A 16,258-nucleotide genomic window follows, 5' to 3' on the forward strand; every position below is an offset into this window, starting at 1 on the left:
GAAGGGAAACTAGCACTGCACTGGGTCATCTCACCTTACCTAGTCCGATTCTCCTGGAAACCCCAGGAGATGGGCATTTTCATAACCATTTTACAAATGCTGAAGCAGAGGCTCTGGAAGCTGGGGGAGTTGGCTAGGCCCCACAGATGGGCAGTGGCAGAGTCAGGATTCAAATCCGAGTCTGACTCCAAAACTCAAGGGGTAAGGGATGAACCCAGACCCCGAACAGGAGGAAACACATTCTGCTGTGGAGGAGACTGAGGCTGTATAGGTGGCCAAGGAATGACCCATCGCAGATGGCAGAGGTGGGAAGAAGGCTCCTCCAGGCGGAGGGAGGACCATAGCCCAAGGACAGAGTCAGGACAGGTGAAGGGAGTGGGAGTGGTCGGGTTTGGCTGGCCCAGGGCACACCCTGAAAGGGGAAGTGAGGACCCAGGACAGAAGGTGACTTGGACCATATCCCTGTGGGCCTTGGACTCCAGGACATGGCATCTCTGTGTGGGAAGTGAGGGGGTCCCTGGAGTGTTTAGAGCCAAGGAGGGTCCTGGTCAGATCTCTGAGGATGGGGTACCGCGGGGGGTGCAGGAGGCGAGAACGGAAGGAGCTGGCCAGGGAAGTGTGCAATAAATAGGCCTGATGCAGAGTGGTGCAGGAATAAATAGAAACTTAAACTACAGGACTTAATCCTCCCTGTGAAAAATGACGGAAGAGACGTCCCCCACCCTTTTCTGAGAGCTCCTACTTTAGAAAACTTGTCGTTCTTTCTTCATCTCTTTGAAATATATGTTGATTCTTTTAAAAGCTATATAGGCCCTTTGCTGCTTTTCTGACCCAGGAACGTGTTTCTGAAGATCCTGGGAGCCATCTCTTTGGCATGCAAACACCCAAGGAAAATAGAACCCTGTCTCCCGGTTCCTGTGGGAGGGTCGGAGCCTAACTTCCTGGTCTCCCGGCTCCAAGTTGCAAAACCACCTCCTGTCATAGAGATAGGAGAAATTCCACTTTTCTTTGCACAAAACAAATGAACAAACACAGAGGGTCACTCCAATGGCCAGGTGGATTTAGGGTGACCTATATGTAATAAATAGTGCTGCCAAGTTCTCTTACGTGACAACAAATTATTGTTTATCCCGAGGACCTGTACGAATTGGGCTGTATCTCCTTGGCTAACAAGAAGTGAGATTCTTTTCTGTCTTTGCAAATCTCTTAGCGGATGGTCTGTGATGCACATCACATTCTGGTTTGATGCTCTTTCGATAATAAAATTGTTTTCTTTCTTGTCTACCTTAGTGGAGAGGTTGTCTCGGTCGGGAGAAAATTTTGTTTTAGAGTGTATTTCCCAACCATAATGGAAAAAAGATTTTTTTAAACCCAACGAGGTCCTATTATAGACTACAGGGAACTATATTCAGTATCTTGTAATAAGCCATAATGCAAAGGAAAAAAATTAAAATCTACTTCCTCAAAAGTGGCTGTGTAGGGTGGCGCAGGGGGCTTGCAATAGACACGGAGCGGTCAGAGGCAGCAGGGCGGGGTATCGGCCAAGAGGGGGCGCAGTGGGGCAACTCAGATCTCCGGTGTTTCTTAGATGGAATCTTGGACAAATCACTTAACTTCTCATAAAAGGTGGGCGTGGGTAGTGAAAATAGTACCCATATCAAGAGCTGTTTAGGCATAAATTCGTGGCTGTAGGGTAGGCAGTGCACAGCGCCGGGCACACAGTGAATGCAGCGTGCAGGCGGTGCGTGACAGGCAGAAGCAACATGTAGTTCAGATCGCCTGCCTGGGCTGTGTCCAGCTCTGCCTCTTATGCGCCAAGCTCTTATGCACTTAACCCAGCTCCCTGCAAAATGAGATGAACAGCAGTCCTCTCCCTGCTGTTGCACGAGTCACTTAGCTCTCAAGTGCCTGGTGCTCTGCCTGGCACAGTGAGCCCGCAGGGACCTTAGCTGCCAGGAGCATCCTCGAGCAGAAGGATTAATTGATAGCCAACTGGGGCCAAGTGACCACCTGAAAAATCATGTGCCAGGCCTGCAAGGAGGAGGAAGCAGGTATTCTAGACCTTTCTTAGGGGAGCAGCCTGGAGGAAAGGTGCAGCCGGGACAGGTAAAGGGCATTTGAGCCCCAGGGCCTCTGCCTGGGGAAGTGTCTTCAGACCTTTCTTGGATAAACGACTAAGACTGTGGGCTTCATTTGGAATGAACCATCTGTGTCTGAGGGAGAAGGACAGGAGCGTGGCTTGCCCGTGCATTTTCACCCCTGCGGGCTTCTCAGGGCTGGAGACCTGAGGAAAGGGGACAGATGGCCGTGGAACTGCTGTAAGGACGTGGCCCTGCATCGTTCGCAGCCTGGGTGAGGTTCCCCAAGGCGGACAGCGACCACAGGAAGGACACAGAGCTTGGCTGAGGGCAGGACGCAGGGGTCCCCACTTCAGATGAAATGGCAGCCCCAGAGAGATGGTGGGGAGGGGGCCAGGCTTCCGGAGACTGGCAGCTCTGCCCCTCAGCTGGAACCAGGGTCACGGTGTGGGATCTGCAGGAGTCCCCAAGGCTTCTCAGACAACCTGGAGGGCACCCTAAATCGGCTGGTTGGGATCCCCAATTTGGCAGGCCTCTATCAGGTCCTGGTTAAATGTGAGAAAAGAGAAACAAACGTGCTTTTCTGTACTGAAAGCGGCAGGTGGGATTCCCGCTTATCAGCTCTTCACAGGCAGGTTCTGGAAGGTGAGGGGAGAGCAGAAGACCTGGACCCTGAGGCTCAACTGCGGAACGCGAGAATCCAGAAAGAGGGAAGGAGGGCTGGCCAATGGAAGGAGAGAGAATGATGAATTCACCGAGAAAGGCGCTGAGTGGGCGCTAAATCGCAGAGTCCAGCTCTCCAGGTGACCAGGGCCCCTGACCAGGGCCTGCGCGTGCGCAGTGCACCTGCGGTGCCACCACCCTCCCCCCGCCCCCGCCCCCTCCAGCCCCGCCCCACCCTCCGCCCAAAGGGCCCTGGGCACCGAGTCAGTGCGCCTGAGACCTCTAGGGTGAGCAGACTCTAGAAGCTTCAGCTCCCGCACACGCCCGCCTGTTGCATTTCACCCGACTCCAACTCAGTACGTGCAGCGCGGGGGAAAGTGCCCAGTGTGCCCGGGACTTCCCCATTTTAGAACTGGAAGTCCTGACCTGGGCAAACCGGATGGCTGGTCACCCGCAGGGCTGGTCTCCGGGCCCACACCGCTGCCAGACGGTGGCGGCGGGGCACGGTCTGCCCCCTGGACTTTTCTACCCTGCCCCTCACTGGTTTCCACTGCCTGTAGAGGACTGAGGGATATGATGGGGGGGGGGAGTGAGGGGAGGGGAGGAATGAAGTATGAGGTGTGAGGGGAGGGGAGGGGTGAGATGTGAGGGGAGTGGGAAACAGCACATTTAAGTGGCATAGCATGGCATCCCTGTGTCAGGAACTTGACCTGGGCTCTCCCTTCACCCCCCAAGTAGATCTGTGAGGAGGCTGGTGGTAAAGGGTGGACCCAACCCTTCTCCTTTCTGTGTGAGAAACTGACTTGGGTTCCGTCGCGTCTGTAGCTCTACCACCTGGAAACCTCATCTGGGCAGAAGGTCAGTTGCATTACTAGGTGACAAGCACAACGGCAGCTCTGAGCTGTGTGTCTCATCTGGGCACAGAGGGCAGAGGATGACGTTTGAGTACACGAGTACGCACCTGGTGGGCCGCCAGAACTCGGAGGCCCCCTGTGGCTCTTGTGACTGGGCCTGTCCCTGGCAGGAACCTTGGAAGCGATGCCTGGGACCGTCACAAGAAATGCCGACTCGTTGTTGGCTCCCTGCACCTGCCTGTATGAGCCTCACTCGCTCGCACCTGAACTGTCTCCTGGGGGCCAAAGAGACTGGCCCCTGGTCCCCCGTGGGCCATATGGTCTCCTTGGAGGACGACTTCCACAGGGGTGCATCAGATGCTGCCTGCTGCATCTCCTGCCAGTATCGGAGAGTCTGGGTCTAACTGTCTAGCTGTGCCCAAAGAAGACCTCTTGCGAGGTGCTATGTGGGAACTATCACCCACCATTCCACAGATGAAGAAATTAAGACTCTGAGTGGCAAGTACTTTGCCAGTGTCCACTGCAGGGGAGTGGCTGGTCTAGGAGTGGACCTGGATGGGTCTGACTTCAAAGCCACTGCCATTGGCATCCTGTTGTCCGAGTGGGAGAGCTGAGAAGACAGAAGCGCGGGGCAGTAGGGCATGAGGCCCACACTCCTGCAGCAGGGAGGGATGGACACTCTGTGCTGTGGGACTAGCTTCCCAGAGACCTTGCACACCTCCTGGACTTCTGCTACTAAGTTAGCAAAGCAAGGCTTCTCTGTGTTTCTCTGGCCCCAGAGAAAGCAGACGTGCTTTTCATTTTCAGTTGCTGCATGGTTCCACATTCCCATTGCTGCCTGGAGTTCTCAGATGCCTGCTTTTTTCAAGCAAAGACATCAGTTCATTTGCTTTTGGTTATCAGATGTGGGAAAGTCATGGGGGCTGCTGTGGTGGTGCTTTGGGTTTAGATTTCAAAAGAGAATGATCACTTCTCAGCTATCTTGGGTGTGTGTTTTCTTAGAGCCCCCTAATCCTTTGGTTTGGTTTGAGTATCCTTCTCCATCTGGTTGGGTGCCCCTTCTGTGCTGAGCTCCATGTCCTTCTCCATCCTTGGGTTTATCCTTCTGAGAACTTTCAGCTCCTCTGTTGGATTCCCTGCCCTCCTTGATTCCTTTGGTAGCCTGCATTTCAGTCATTTTCGTTTTCTCCAAAGGTTATTCTCACTAGAAATTATAGGATTGCTCTTGCAGCCCAACAAACACAGAGCAATGAATCTTTCCATCCTTGGGATCAACCCATCCTTGCCTTCAGCTGCTCCTTCCAACAAGATGCAGCTGTCCTTTGCTTCACATTCACTACCTTCCATTTCACTTGATCTACTTTGATTCCCAACGTCTTCCTTCCAAAAGTTTGGGAGGGATCAGTCATATGAGCAGGTGCCTTTTCCTGGAGATGCTCCCCCACCCACCTGCTCACCCTAGAATAACAACAGCAACAACATCCGAAAGTAACTTCTCTTCTCCAGGATTTGCTCCTGGGCTTGACTTCCACCAGCTGGTGTCCTGGCCTCCTCGGCAGCCCCACCCAATCCATCGTTCTCCTGGGAGGCGTGGTGCAGAGGCAGGTCTCCTGGGATCAGGAATGGCTGAGGTTGTAAGAAAGTGGACCTGGTCTCAGACCACTGCGGAAGGAGCCTCATTTCCCGCGGGTGCTCCAGGGATCACTCCACAACCCAGCATTTCTTCCTGGCCAGCCCCTTGCAAATTACCACCCAGATGTGAGACAGCCCGAGTGTGGTCTAGGCGGGGATGCTGTCCACCTCTCAATCCTTGATCTACAATGGCCCAGGTGCAGTCAAGCTCTGGGACTTTCACCCTCAAGAGTAAGGGAGCCTGTGGCTTCCCCCTTGTAAATCCGAGGTCCTGGGGTCCACCGTCCACAGTGGGCGAGGCTCCAGTCCTCTCTCTCTGGCCAACGGCTGCTGAATTCAGCTGCACACAGATCTGGAGGGTTTTGTTGACTGGGGCTTGACTTTGGGTTCAGATCACAGGGACATTTGCGAGTCACTCTGGCTAATAGACTCCAGGATTCACATGGCACGGTTCATGGAGACATATGTACACAGTCAGTGTCTAGCCGGGCACACACACCACAGCTAGGGGAGGCATGCTGTGCAGGGACAAGGATGCAGTCTGTCCCCAGACAGTGCAGTGGCTCTCCAATCAATCCATTTCTAGTAATTGCACTTAGTTTCCTGGTATTCAGGTCTCTGCCCCTCGGGCTCTTGAAGGTGCCACAGTGGGGACTTGGATGTGGCCCTGAGCTTGACAAATTCCCCATCATCCTTGCAGAGCTCCTACAGCTTGGCCCAGCCAGGACCCAGCCATAGATCCTAAATGCCTCCCGTTCAAGCTGTCGTGTCGTATCTGTGAATTCTGGTTTCAGTTTCTGGGCTTGGAATAGCTTGTTTTGCTGTTGAATTTTGGTTTGAGTGGGGTTGGGTTTGCCACAGGACTCAGTTTATTCCATAAGCTCTTTTTCTATCCTGGAAAATTAAAAGATAATTTGACATGACACAAGAACCAAGGGGGAGAATGGCTGGGGAAGCCCCTGGCTATCTGCCCTCACCTGTTCCCATCACTGTCCTGAACTCTCCAGCTGAGCCCACTGAGGGACCTTCCCTGACAATCCAGGGAGCGAGGAAATAGGGTTCAGATGGCCTGTCTCCCAGCACCCACCCCCAACCCACTATGGCAACCCCCACTCCCAGTCTGCTCAGACCTGGGATCATTCCTTTATTTGTTGCACAAGCATGGAATGAGCATCAACCATGTGCCAAGCGCTGTCCTAGGACCAGGGCACAGAGGGTCCAAGGAAGAGCCCTGTGTGCAGGGATTGGGCTCAGGGTATCCACAGTGTCAGGCAGGGACAGGTGTCAGAGCTCATCCTGGGGGTCCAGGCGGCTAGTAGGCTGTGGGCATCCTCAGAATTCACAGGGCCCTCACCTGGGCTGGATTCAGCAGCAGAATTCTAGACTCTAGGGGCCCTGGCAGACCCCAGTCCATGGTGGACACTCAGAACAGGGAGAATGGGGGAGGCCTGGGTGCCAAAGAAGGAACTCAGGATGAGACACGCAGGGTCCAACGATCAGAGAAGGACCAGCTGCCGGGATGGCATCAAAACCAAGCCTGGGGTCCAGGGCAGGTGGTGGGGGAGAGGCCAGGAGCTTGGGCTCTTTACACAGGCTTCCTGGGCATTTTGTATGCAGGTCATGGACTTGCCCATCAGCCTCCTACTCCTGCAGACCCCTGATCCCAGAAGCCCACCCTGGTCTGGACCCTACGGTGAATTTACTGTCCCACAGGCAATAGAGAGCACCCAAAACCGAAGCCAAAATAGAAAGAACCTTGGGGAAAAGCCACAACCGCCTTCTCAAGATAAAATACAACAGGGGGACAACCAGGTCCCCATTGTCCGATCCTATTCACAGAGAGCTCCCTGATCTTCCTCTCAGGGGTGGAACTCGCCAGTGACCCCCGGATGCCCCGGGGCCAGTGAGCCTGACCAGGGGCAATCTACCACAAGCCCACCTTCCATGGCACCTAAAGGAATGTTACAGTCAGAGCTGGGAGGAAATCTCCTTCTTAGAAAAATCATTTTTATCAGTGAAAATGAAAGGATACCAACCCGAGTTCCTGGCTCACTGACGTCATCAAGGCCACAGAATGAATGCTAGTGAGAAAAACAAAAAAAGGAACAAAAACTATAAAATAAGACCAAAAGAAAATGAGGGGGAAAAAAAGAAAAGAAAAAAAGATGTAAGATATGTAGTATGGAACTCAATGACAGCATTTCACAAGAACTACACCACTGGGGTTGGGTTTGGAAAGAGAAACAGGAAGTCAGTGGGCTGTAGGAGTGGATTTCACCTGAGAAACCCATCCTGTGGAATGTGTCACCCAGGGTGGGTTGTCCCTACACAGTCCCCAAACATCTGGCTAATTTAGACAGGGGAGATGTACACCATGGACCAGGGCTTTTTGGTGCAGAGGTGTGACTTTCTTGAAGAACCTGGCAGGACAGCATATATAGAGGAAGACCTCTCCAATAGTCATAGCTGATGGTCCCACCAAAGGCCAGGCATGACATGCATACAAGGATCAAGGAAGATTCCACCCAGGTCACAGGTCATCCAGTCCGACCTGCGGACCGGCCCCTATACCATCCCTGCCAGGGCCCCCTCTCCCAAGAGATTCCACTGTTTAAAATCTTTTGTGCCATTTGATGAGTCTACTTTAAAAAGAAAAAATTTGCAGAAAAAAATGGCTTTAAGGGAATGAAAAATTATACAGGTCAGTTTGAGAGTAGAGTTTTTTCCCTTAGTTTATTTATTACTTGCTTTATTCAAAAAGAATTGTTGGTGATTAGGTGAAACGTCTGAACATTATCCAGGGCTTTTGAAAAGAATTCATTATTTTTTTCCAAATCAAGGTAATAGCTCCCCTAAATTGTTATCGAAAAAATGAAAATCCAAACAGACAGCCACCAAATTTTAAACAAAATTTAGAATCATTGGAAGTTAGCGCTAGAAGGGGCATTTAGAATCACCTAGCTTTTCATATTCTACATGAGGAAACTGAGGCCCGGGGTAGGGGAGGTCCTTGCCAAGACCAGCCTGCGGAGTATGGCAGGGACAGAGTTCCTGACCACTGACCATGGTGGCTGGAGTTATTTTTCTACCAGCCCAGGCCAGTAGTGCCCGCGGGGAAATCCTTGAAGTATCCTTGAGGTCCCCTCAGCTCCTCAAAATAACCTTGGAAGCTGGGGAGGGGGGATGGCATGCAGCAGATGGGGACTCTAGGAATCTGCTTAAATTGAATTTCCATGGGATTTCCAGGGCGCCAACAGGAGAACTGGCCCAAATCCTCCAGCCGTGACCCTCTGCTGCCCCGCTGCTGGTTGTGCAGGCTGGTAGGCCCCAGGGCTCCAGGTGCAGATGGGAAGATGCCAGGAAGGTGAATTAACCTGTGTAATAGCTGACTCCCAGGAGAGAAAGCTGGTGTACCATCTGAAGAGCTGTTCTGTCTCTTTGGGCCATTGTATTTGATTCCCTCTAGACAGAGCGGGCTGTCATCCCATTTGTAGATAGCCCTGAATCTGCTCTCTGGTGGCTTTCGTGACTTTGGCCTCACTCTGTCCATGGAATGAGACGGCTTCCTCTCTCCAAAGGCCAGCCTCAGATACCTGAAGCCCAGAAATGCCCTTTCTGCATCTGCTTCCCCGGGGTGACGGCACATCACCCTTCAAGCTTCCTGGGGCACATTGTCCCCAACGGACCAGCCCGATGGGGTCAGAGCCCTTCACCTGTTCCCACATGTGAGCATACCTCTGCGATATAAAATGTGCAGTTGTAGGTTTTCTCTCTACTCATCTATCACTCATTCTGCAAACATTCGATGATGCCCTATTCTGTAGCAAGAACTGTCTTGGATAAAGAGATGAATAAAAGCTAGTGGATGGACAGGAAGTGGTAAGTGCCCTGACAAAGATGCCGCATGTGTGGACTCATTTGTCCGTCTGGACCAACAACGTGTGGCGGGGGCACTGGTGTGACATCCCTGGAGACCCCGGGTATCACTTTCCAGCTGTGGGATCATGGACAAGTGTCTGAATCTTTCTCAGGCTCAACGTTCTCACTCTTAAAATGGTGATAGCCGTAGGGAGACAATGGGGCTGGGTGTCAGCCATACTTCCTGCTGGCGGGAGGAGACTTCTAAGAACGCTCACTGGTTTTTGGCATATATGTCGTTCAAGGTGAATGAGTCCAATGTCTGTGGCTGGTTTACGGCTCACAAAAGAAGGTGAGGTAGTGTCAGAGGGGTTCACCTGAAGGTCTTTGGTGGAAAAAAAAAATAGACACCCTCCTCCTCCCTCACACAAAGTTGATCCCAGACTGTACTTTTCTTTTTTTTCTTTTTTTGCGGTACGCGGGCCTCTCACTGTTGTGGCCTCTCCCGTTGTGGAGCACAGACTCCGGATGCACAGGCTCAGCGGCCATGGCTCACGGGCCCAGCCGCTACGCGTCATGTGGGATCTTCCCGGACCAGGGCACGAACCCATGTCCCCTGCATCGGCAGGTGGACTCTCAACCACTGCGCCACCAGGGAAGCCCCCGGACTGTGCTTTTCTTCCCTAGAAAAGTACTTGATGGGGCTACCTACTTCTTGGACTGCCAGTTTGGGGGACATGGGCAGAGAAGGGAGGGCTGGAGACAGAGCCCATTCCTTGGGTTTCATGAAACTGACAGGAGAAGAGAATATTCCATGTGAACGACTCATGGAGAGAAGCCCAGGGGCTGGTCTGAGCTCACACCACTCACCTTTTCCTCCAGCTCTTTCAGATGTCGCTTCTGGACCTCCAGTTTATCCTCCAATTCTCGGATTCTCTGCAACACATTAAGTTCTGTATCAGAAAAAGTAACATTTCCAGGTTCAAACCTTACTCTTCGTCGTTTATCGTGGTGTGGCGTATAAGCAGTGACACATACAAATAATAAGTGGGCAGCTCGACATTTATACGTGAGCAGGCCTGTCTCTCCACGCCCTGAATCAAGACTGAGGGCTTCCCCAGCACCCAGGAGGCTCCCTCAGGCCCCCATGGGACTCTATTCTGACCTCTGTCCCTAAAAGTAGATTTTGCCTCTTCTTGAAATGCACCGTAATGGAATTATACAGCGCGTACTCTTTTCAAAACATAAACATCAAGACTAGACCAGGACACGGAGGTGCCTGGGGCAGGTTAATAAAGATCACGGATTTGAAGCAGCACCAAATGACTTGTCCAAGATTCATTTAGCTGGAGCCTCAGAGCTGGTGCAGAGATGAGTGCCAGTGGTGGGCGTGGCTGTAGCGTCCACTCAGATTCTCAGAAGCCCACGTAGTGCTAGGTTTTAGGATGACAAACTGTCCCCATTTGCCTGGGACTTTCCTGGTTTTAGCACTGAAAGTCCAGAGTCCTGAGAAACTCATCAGTCCCGGGGAAACAGGGACAGTTGGTCACCTACCTGGCTCTGCGCCTGCCGAATGCCCCTGGGGGTGCACACCAAGCCTCGGTGGTTTATCCATCTGTTCCTTCCAGTTACACACAGCATCCCACCCAGGGGGTCTGGCAAGTACAGCCTTTTCCAGATTGTCATGTGTCCAGTAGCACTTCAATACCCCTCAAGGGCTGATACCCCCGGACAGCTGCTTAGCTGGCTACAGCCTTGCCAACCCTGAATGTACATGGAGACCTCACTCCTCTGGAGAACGCTGTCGGGCTGAAGGGCGGCGACCCAGGTCAGCCCGAGTTAAGCCTGTGGACCATCATCAGTCCGGAGAAGCCTTCTGTCCAGATTCTCAAACTCAGATCGGCATCCCCTGGAGGCCCTACGGGTCCCAGGAGCCCTTCCCCAGGGTTTCTGACTCAGCAGTTCAGGGTGGGACTGAGAAGCTGTATTCCTCACAGGTCCCCAGGTGATGCGGTTGCTGCTGGTCGGGGGACCCCACCCTGAGAACCACCACTGTGGGCACATTCACCCACTCGGCAAATATGGCTCAGTATGCCCGGGGCCTCGAGTGTGTGGTCCCATCAGGTTCAGACGATGGTATTACGCAAATACATAGATGGTGCCCTGGATGAATACAGATGTCATGGAGAAAGTCGAGCAGAGGTAAGGAAGGAATGGGGTGCTATTTCATAGGGGTGCTCAGGGAAGATCACACTTGAGCAGAGGTGAGGGGTGTAAGGAGTTGAAGTGTGGGCTGGGGGGTCCAGAGGAAACACAAAACCCAGCCCTCTGTGGTTTTCCAGACGCCAAAGAGGGAAGGGAACTCCAGGCAGAAGGAATGTTGTGTGTGTGTGCAGGGAGCTGGGAGTGCAGGGGGGCAGAGCTCAGAGGGTCTGGAATGTCCCGATGAGGAACTTACAGATTTGGGGGTGTCATGGAGAACTCATGAAGGATTTCAAGTAAGGAAATAACGAGATTTTGATTCTGGAAAGATCACATTGGCAGCAAAACAGAAGATGGATTGGCACGGAAGAGAGATGAAAAATACTTCTGCTCTCAGATATGTGACCTTGGGCAAGTAGTTCAGCCTCTCTGGCCTTGGTTTCTTTATCTGTAACTTGGGGGTAATAGTGCTGCCCACATCTGATGATTTAGCAAGTGAATCTGTGCAAAGTACTTATAGCAAAGTCGGCAGAGAGTACCTGCTCTATAAAGGACGAGAAACCCAGTATGTTTCTAATTCTCTTCCACCTGAGGGAGACTGTGACCGCCCTCCAGAGACCCCCTTGCAAGGCGGGCAGGCAGAGAGCATCTGAGAATGAGCACAGAACTCGGCTAGACCCTTGCTTGGATCCCGGGTCCCCAATTTACCAGAGGGTGGACTTTGGAGAGTCATGTAATCAAATAATCTCTCTGTGTGGAACGCCTCTTCTGTAATAACTGCACAGTGACCCTGTAATCCTGGGGGTGAAATGGGGACCTGGGGGAAAGCGCCTTGCAAATCACAATGCCACGTGGAGGGAGGACAATGCTTTACAGCTTTCGAAGGATTTGCAAAAATCTCCCAGGAACAACTTCTGGGCTTTAAAAATCAGCCTGAGTCCATTTGTATCATTTTTTTAGATTCCAAATATAAGTGATATCATATGATATCTGTTTTTCTCGGACTGACTTAGTATGATAATCTCTAGGTTCATCCTTCTTGCTGCAAATGGCATTATTTCATTCTTTTTTATGGCTGAGTAATATTCCATTGTACATATGTACCACATCTTCTTTATCCATTCATCAGTTGATGGACATTTAGGTTGCTTCCATGTCTTGACTATTGTAAACAGTGCTTCTATGAATAGACACTGGGGTGCATGTATCTTTTCAAAGTATGGTTTTCTCTGGATATATGCCCAGGAGTGGGATTGCTGGATCATATGGTAGCTCTATTTTTAGTTTTTTTGAGGAACCTCCATACTGTTCTCCATAGTGGCTGTACAATTTACATTCCCACTAACAGTGCAGGAGGGCTCCCTTTTCTCCACACCCTCTCCAGCATTTATTGTTTGTAGACTTTTTAATGATGGCCATTCTGACCAGTGTGAGGTGATACCTCATTGTAGTTTTGATTTGCATTTCTCTAATAATTAGTGATGTTAAGCATCTTTTCATGTGCTTTTTGACCATCTGTATGTCTTCTTTGGAGAAATGTCTATTTAGATCTTCTGCCCATTTTTTGCACTTATTTACAAAAGAGAAACAGATTCACAGACTTTGAAAACAAACTTACGGTTACAAAAAGGGAAAGATGCGGGGGGGATAAATTAGGAGTTTGGGATTAACATATACACACTAATATATATGTAATAGATCATCAACAAGGATCTACTGTATAGCACAGGGAACTCTACTCAATATTCTGTAATAACCTATATGGGAAAAGAATCTGAAAAAAATGGATATATGTATATGTATAATTGAATCACTTTGCTGTACACCTGAAACTAATACAACATTGTAAATCAACTACACCCCAATATAAATTTTTTTTAAAAGATTAAGTGGAAAAAAAGTAAATAAATATTTTTATTTAAAAAAACTCAGCCTGAGAAGCTGATTCTCATTCTAGATTTTCCTGAATTTTTTTAATAACTAGGGTCAGTCTCTCATCCAGTCATGGGAGGCTGGAAGGGGCAGTGCTTAAGAGCTTTGTCATCTCATGACATGGGTTCACATTCCAGCTCTGCTACTTCCTGGCTGTGTGACCTTGGGCAAGTTGCTTACCCTCTCTGAGAACTCACTCACCTCACCTGTGAAACTGCATCAATGGTTCCCACTCAGAGGGTTGGTGTGACCACCAGTGAACCAACATTTATGGAGCCCCTTCTATGTGCCATCACTGATCTGTCTCCCTGCACTGGAATATAAGCTTCATGAGAGCAAGTGCTCTATCCCCAGCACCTAGAACAGAGCCTGGTATGTAGATGTTAGAAAAATTGCAAATGAAAATGGTGTGACATGGAGCAGGAGAAGCTCGTGAGAGAGGCAGCCAGTGCATTTGTAGAGGTGAGCACAGGGCCCAGGGGCTCAGGGCTCAGGCTAAGCAACCCAGACTTCATCTTCTGGGCACGGGGGAGCCAGGGAGGGTCTTTGGGGAGGGGTGGCGCTATGCCATGTTAGGAAGGCTTCTGCGGTGCAGTGGATGGATTGGCAGGGAGGGGCAGTGAGGGGTGAGGGTGGTACTGCAATTGCTTGTGGTCCCAGCAGATATCTGTGGTGCAGGCCAGCTGGTGCTGGGGAGTAAAGCCTGGGGAGGGAGAGGACAAAGCAAGTTTATATGAGTGGATCGACTCCAATCTTCATGCCGGGAGAACATTTTGCAAATGCGCAGAATCGTTCTGTTGGGAAAGGTACCATGGGCTGATTGATTTTTTTCCTGCACCCACTTTTCCCCTTACTTAATAGGGCTTGAAAACTGAAATGCCCGCTGGGGCCAGGCTGATGACGTCACATCACTGCATCCCATGGGCCAAATGCAGGCAAAACGGACAGGGGCCATCCAGGGCAAACTGGGACGCATTCTTCCCACCAACGCAGGCAGCTGGTGCTCCAGGCCGGGTCAGATGCAGCTCAGTGCTGCCAGAATGCCTGGCAGTGCTGTGCTGTGTTGTGTGTGCTGTGAGTTGTGTGTTATATGTATTGTGTTGTGCATTGTGTGTGCTGTGCCGTGTTGTGTTGCATATGCTGTGCTGTGTGTGCTATATGTACTGTGTTGTGCATTGTGTGTGCTGTGCCGTGTTGTGTGTGTGTGCTGTGTTGTGTTGTGTGTGCTGAGAGTTGTGTGTTATATTTACTGTGTTGTGCATTGTGTGTGCTGTGCCGTGTTGTGTGTGTGTGCTGTGTTGTGTTGTGTGTGCTGTGTGTTGTGCGTGCTGTGTTGTGCCTCTGTGCTGTGCTTGCACTCAGCATTGTTCTGGGCACTGGGACACGGCAGCTCCCCTGCCCTCAGAGCCTCGTGGGGAGACAGTCAGCAAAGACCGGGTAGTGAGAAGTGACAGGAAGAAAAGTCAATCAGGGGAGCAGCTGGTTAAGCAAGACCATGGGGCAGCCGCTCTCGGGTGACATTTGAGGAATGTGTCCCCAGCAGGGGGACAGCAGATGCAAGGCTGGATCTGGGCACAAGGGCTGGGGTGACACGCGGCCAGAGCGCACGCACCTGGGATCTTCTTCCAAGAATGAAGGGAAGACTTGGGGGGTTTTGGGCAGGGCCCATTCCTTCCTACCCTCAGGTGTACATGTCGAGGTCCCCCCCACCAGCAGGTCTCTCCCTGGCTCCCAGCACCCCCCAACCCCCGTCACGGCCACCCCCTGCCCAGGGCCTGCCTCTGTGTTCACTATACCTGGTGTGAGCTCTACAAGGCCAAGGGCATCTCACTCTCCCTCTTCCCAGTCCTGGAGCACAGCCTGGACCACACTTGCCTGATAGCATGTGCTGGGGACTCCAGCAGGGGTCTTGTTACTGTGAGTGACAGAACCTACAGTGGAGGCCAGGCTGGGTGGGAAAGGCCCAGGCCCAGCGGGTAGGAGCTGACACCTGTCCAGGGCTTAATTCATGGTGGGTTCTCTTCCAAATGCTTCACAGAAATTCTCCATTGACCTCAACCCTTGAGATGTGTGCTGGCAGTGTCCCCATTCTGCAGATGAGGACACCCACCAGAGGCTCACAGAGCTGAAGTACCTTGTCTCAGGTTACGCTGGGTGGGGCCGGGGGGATTTGAATCCAGACCTGTCTGACCCAAGACCCTGTGCTACTAATGCCACATCGTAGCTCTCCATTCGAAGCTTTAAAATGCTGTTTTTTATGTTCCTGGAGGGAAAAAAAATCACTGGGATGCATGTTTGAAATTCTCAGGCTCCTAACGCCCTTCTCCCATTGGAAATGTGGCTTCTTCAAAATTATTTTTTTTAATGCCAGATTTCTGGAGACTCTATCAAATTCAGGACAAACACTTGCCAAAAACAAGTAGTAAACCTCAGGGAATTAGTATGACGTGAACTCAGAACTGGCCCCTAGCGCAATGGCCACTGCTTCCTAAAGGTGGGTTGGCCTTAATCAAGTTGTTTTGGCCCCTGGGCCTCTGTTTCCCATCAATTAAACTGGGTCAAACACTTAGATAGCCAAGAGTTTTACAAGTCATGTGATACTCTACAAACTGGGGTTTTAACAATGCTCATTACAACTATTGTTTCGGGTTGATGGTCTCTTTTAAAAATTCTGTATGTGGTGGGAACTGCTTTTGAAAACTACAGCTGATGAACAATGTAAACATTTTCTCCAGCATAATAAGCCTGTTCCCACCTCAGGGCCTTTGTACTTGCTGTTCTCTCTTCAAATAGCTGAATGGCTCACCTCTCACACCATTTTAGCCTCAAGACTCACCGTTTCTGATATCTACATGCATGTTGCCTGTTTCCCCTCAGTGAGATATGAAAAGACACTCCCCAGGAAAGCAGGAACTTTGCCCACTGCTCCATCTCCAGCGGCCAGACCTGTGCCCAGCACATGATTGGTGCCCAGTGATACGCTGTTGAATGAAAGCTCGAGACAGGAGGGTCTCTCTGTCCCCAGCATCACGCTGTCAC

General features: G+C 51.1%; 2 protein-coding genes across 2 annotated transcripts in view; one reads left to right on the forward strand and one right to left on the reverse strand.

Moving 5' to 3' along the window:
• EVC (EvC ciliary complex subunit 1) overlaps positions 1-16,258 on the forward strand; it is a 313,725-nt gene that overhangs the window by 279,032 nt on the left and 18,435 nt on the right. The window lies entirely within an intron of this gene.
• Positions 7,289-16,258, reverse strand: part of JAKMIP1 (janus kinase and microtubule interacting protein 1) — a 70,574-nt gene continuing 61,604 nt past the window's right edge. The window contains exons 19-20 of the mRNA XM_060148531.1: positions 9,956-10,021; positions 7,289-7,339 (exon numbers count right to left, since the gene is read on the reverse strand). Of these exons, the coding sequence (XP_060004514.1) occupies positions 7,289-7,339; positions 9,956-10,021 (117 nt within the window). The remainder of the gene's footprint in view (positions 7,340-9,955; positions 10,022-16,258) is intronic.

This window comes from Lagenorhynchus albirostris, chromosome 4 (genome assembly GCF_949774975.1).
Source record: "Lagenorhynchus albirostris chromosome 4, mLagAlb1.1, whole genome shotgun sequence".
NCBI classification, from domain to species: Eukaryota; Metazoa; Chordata; class Mammalia; order Artiodactyla; family Delphinidae; genus Lagenorhynchus; species Lagenorhynchus albirostris.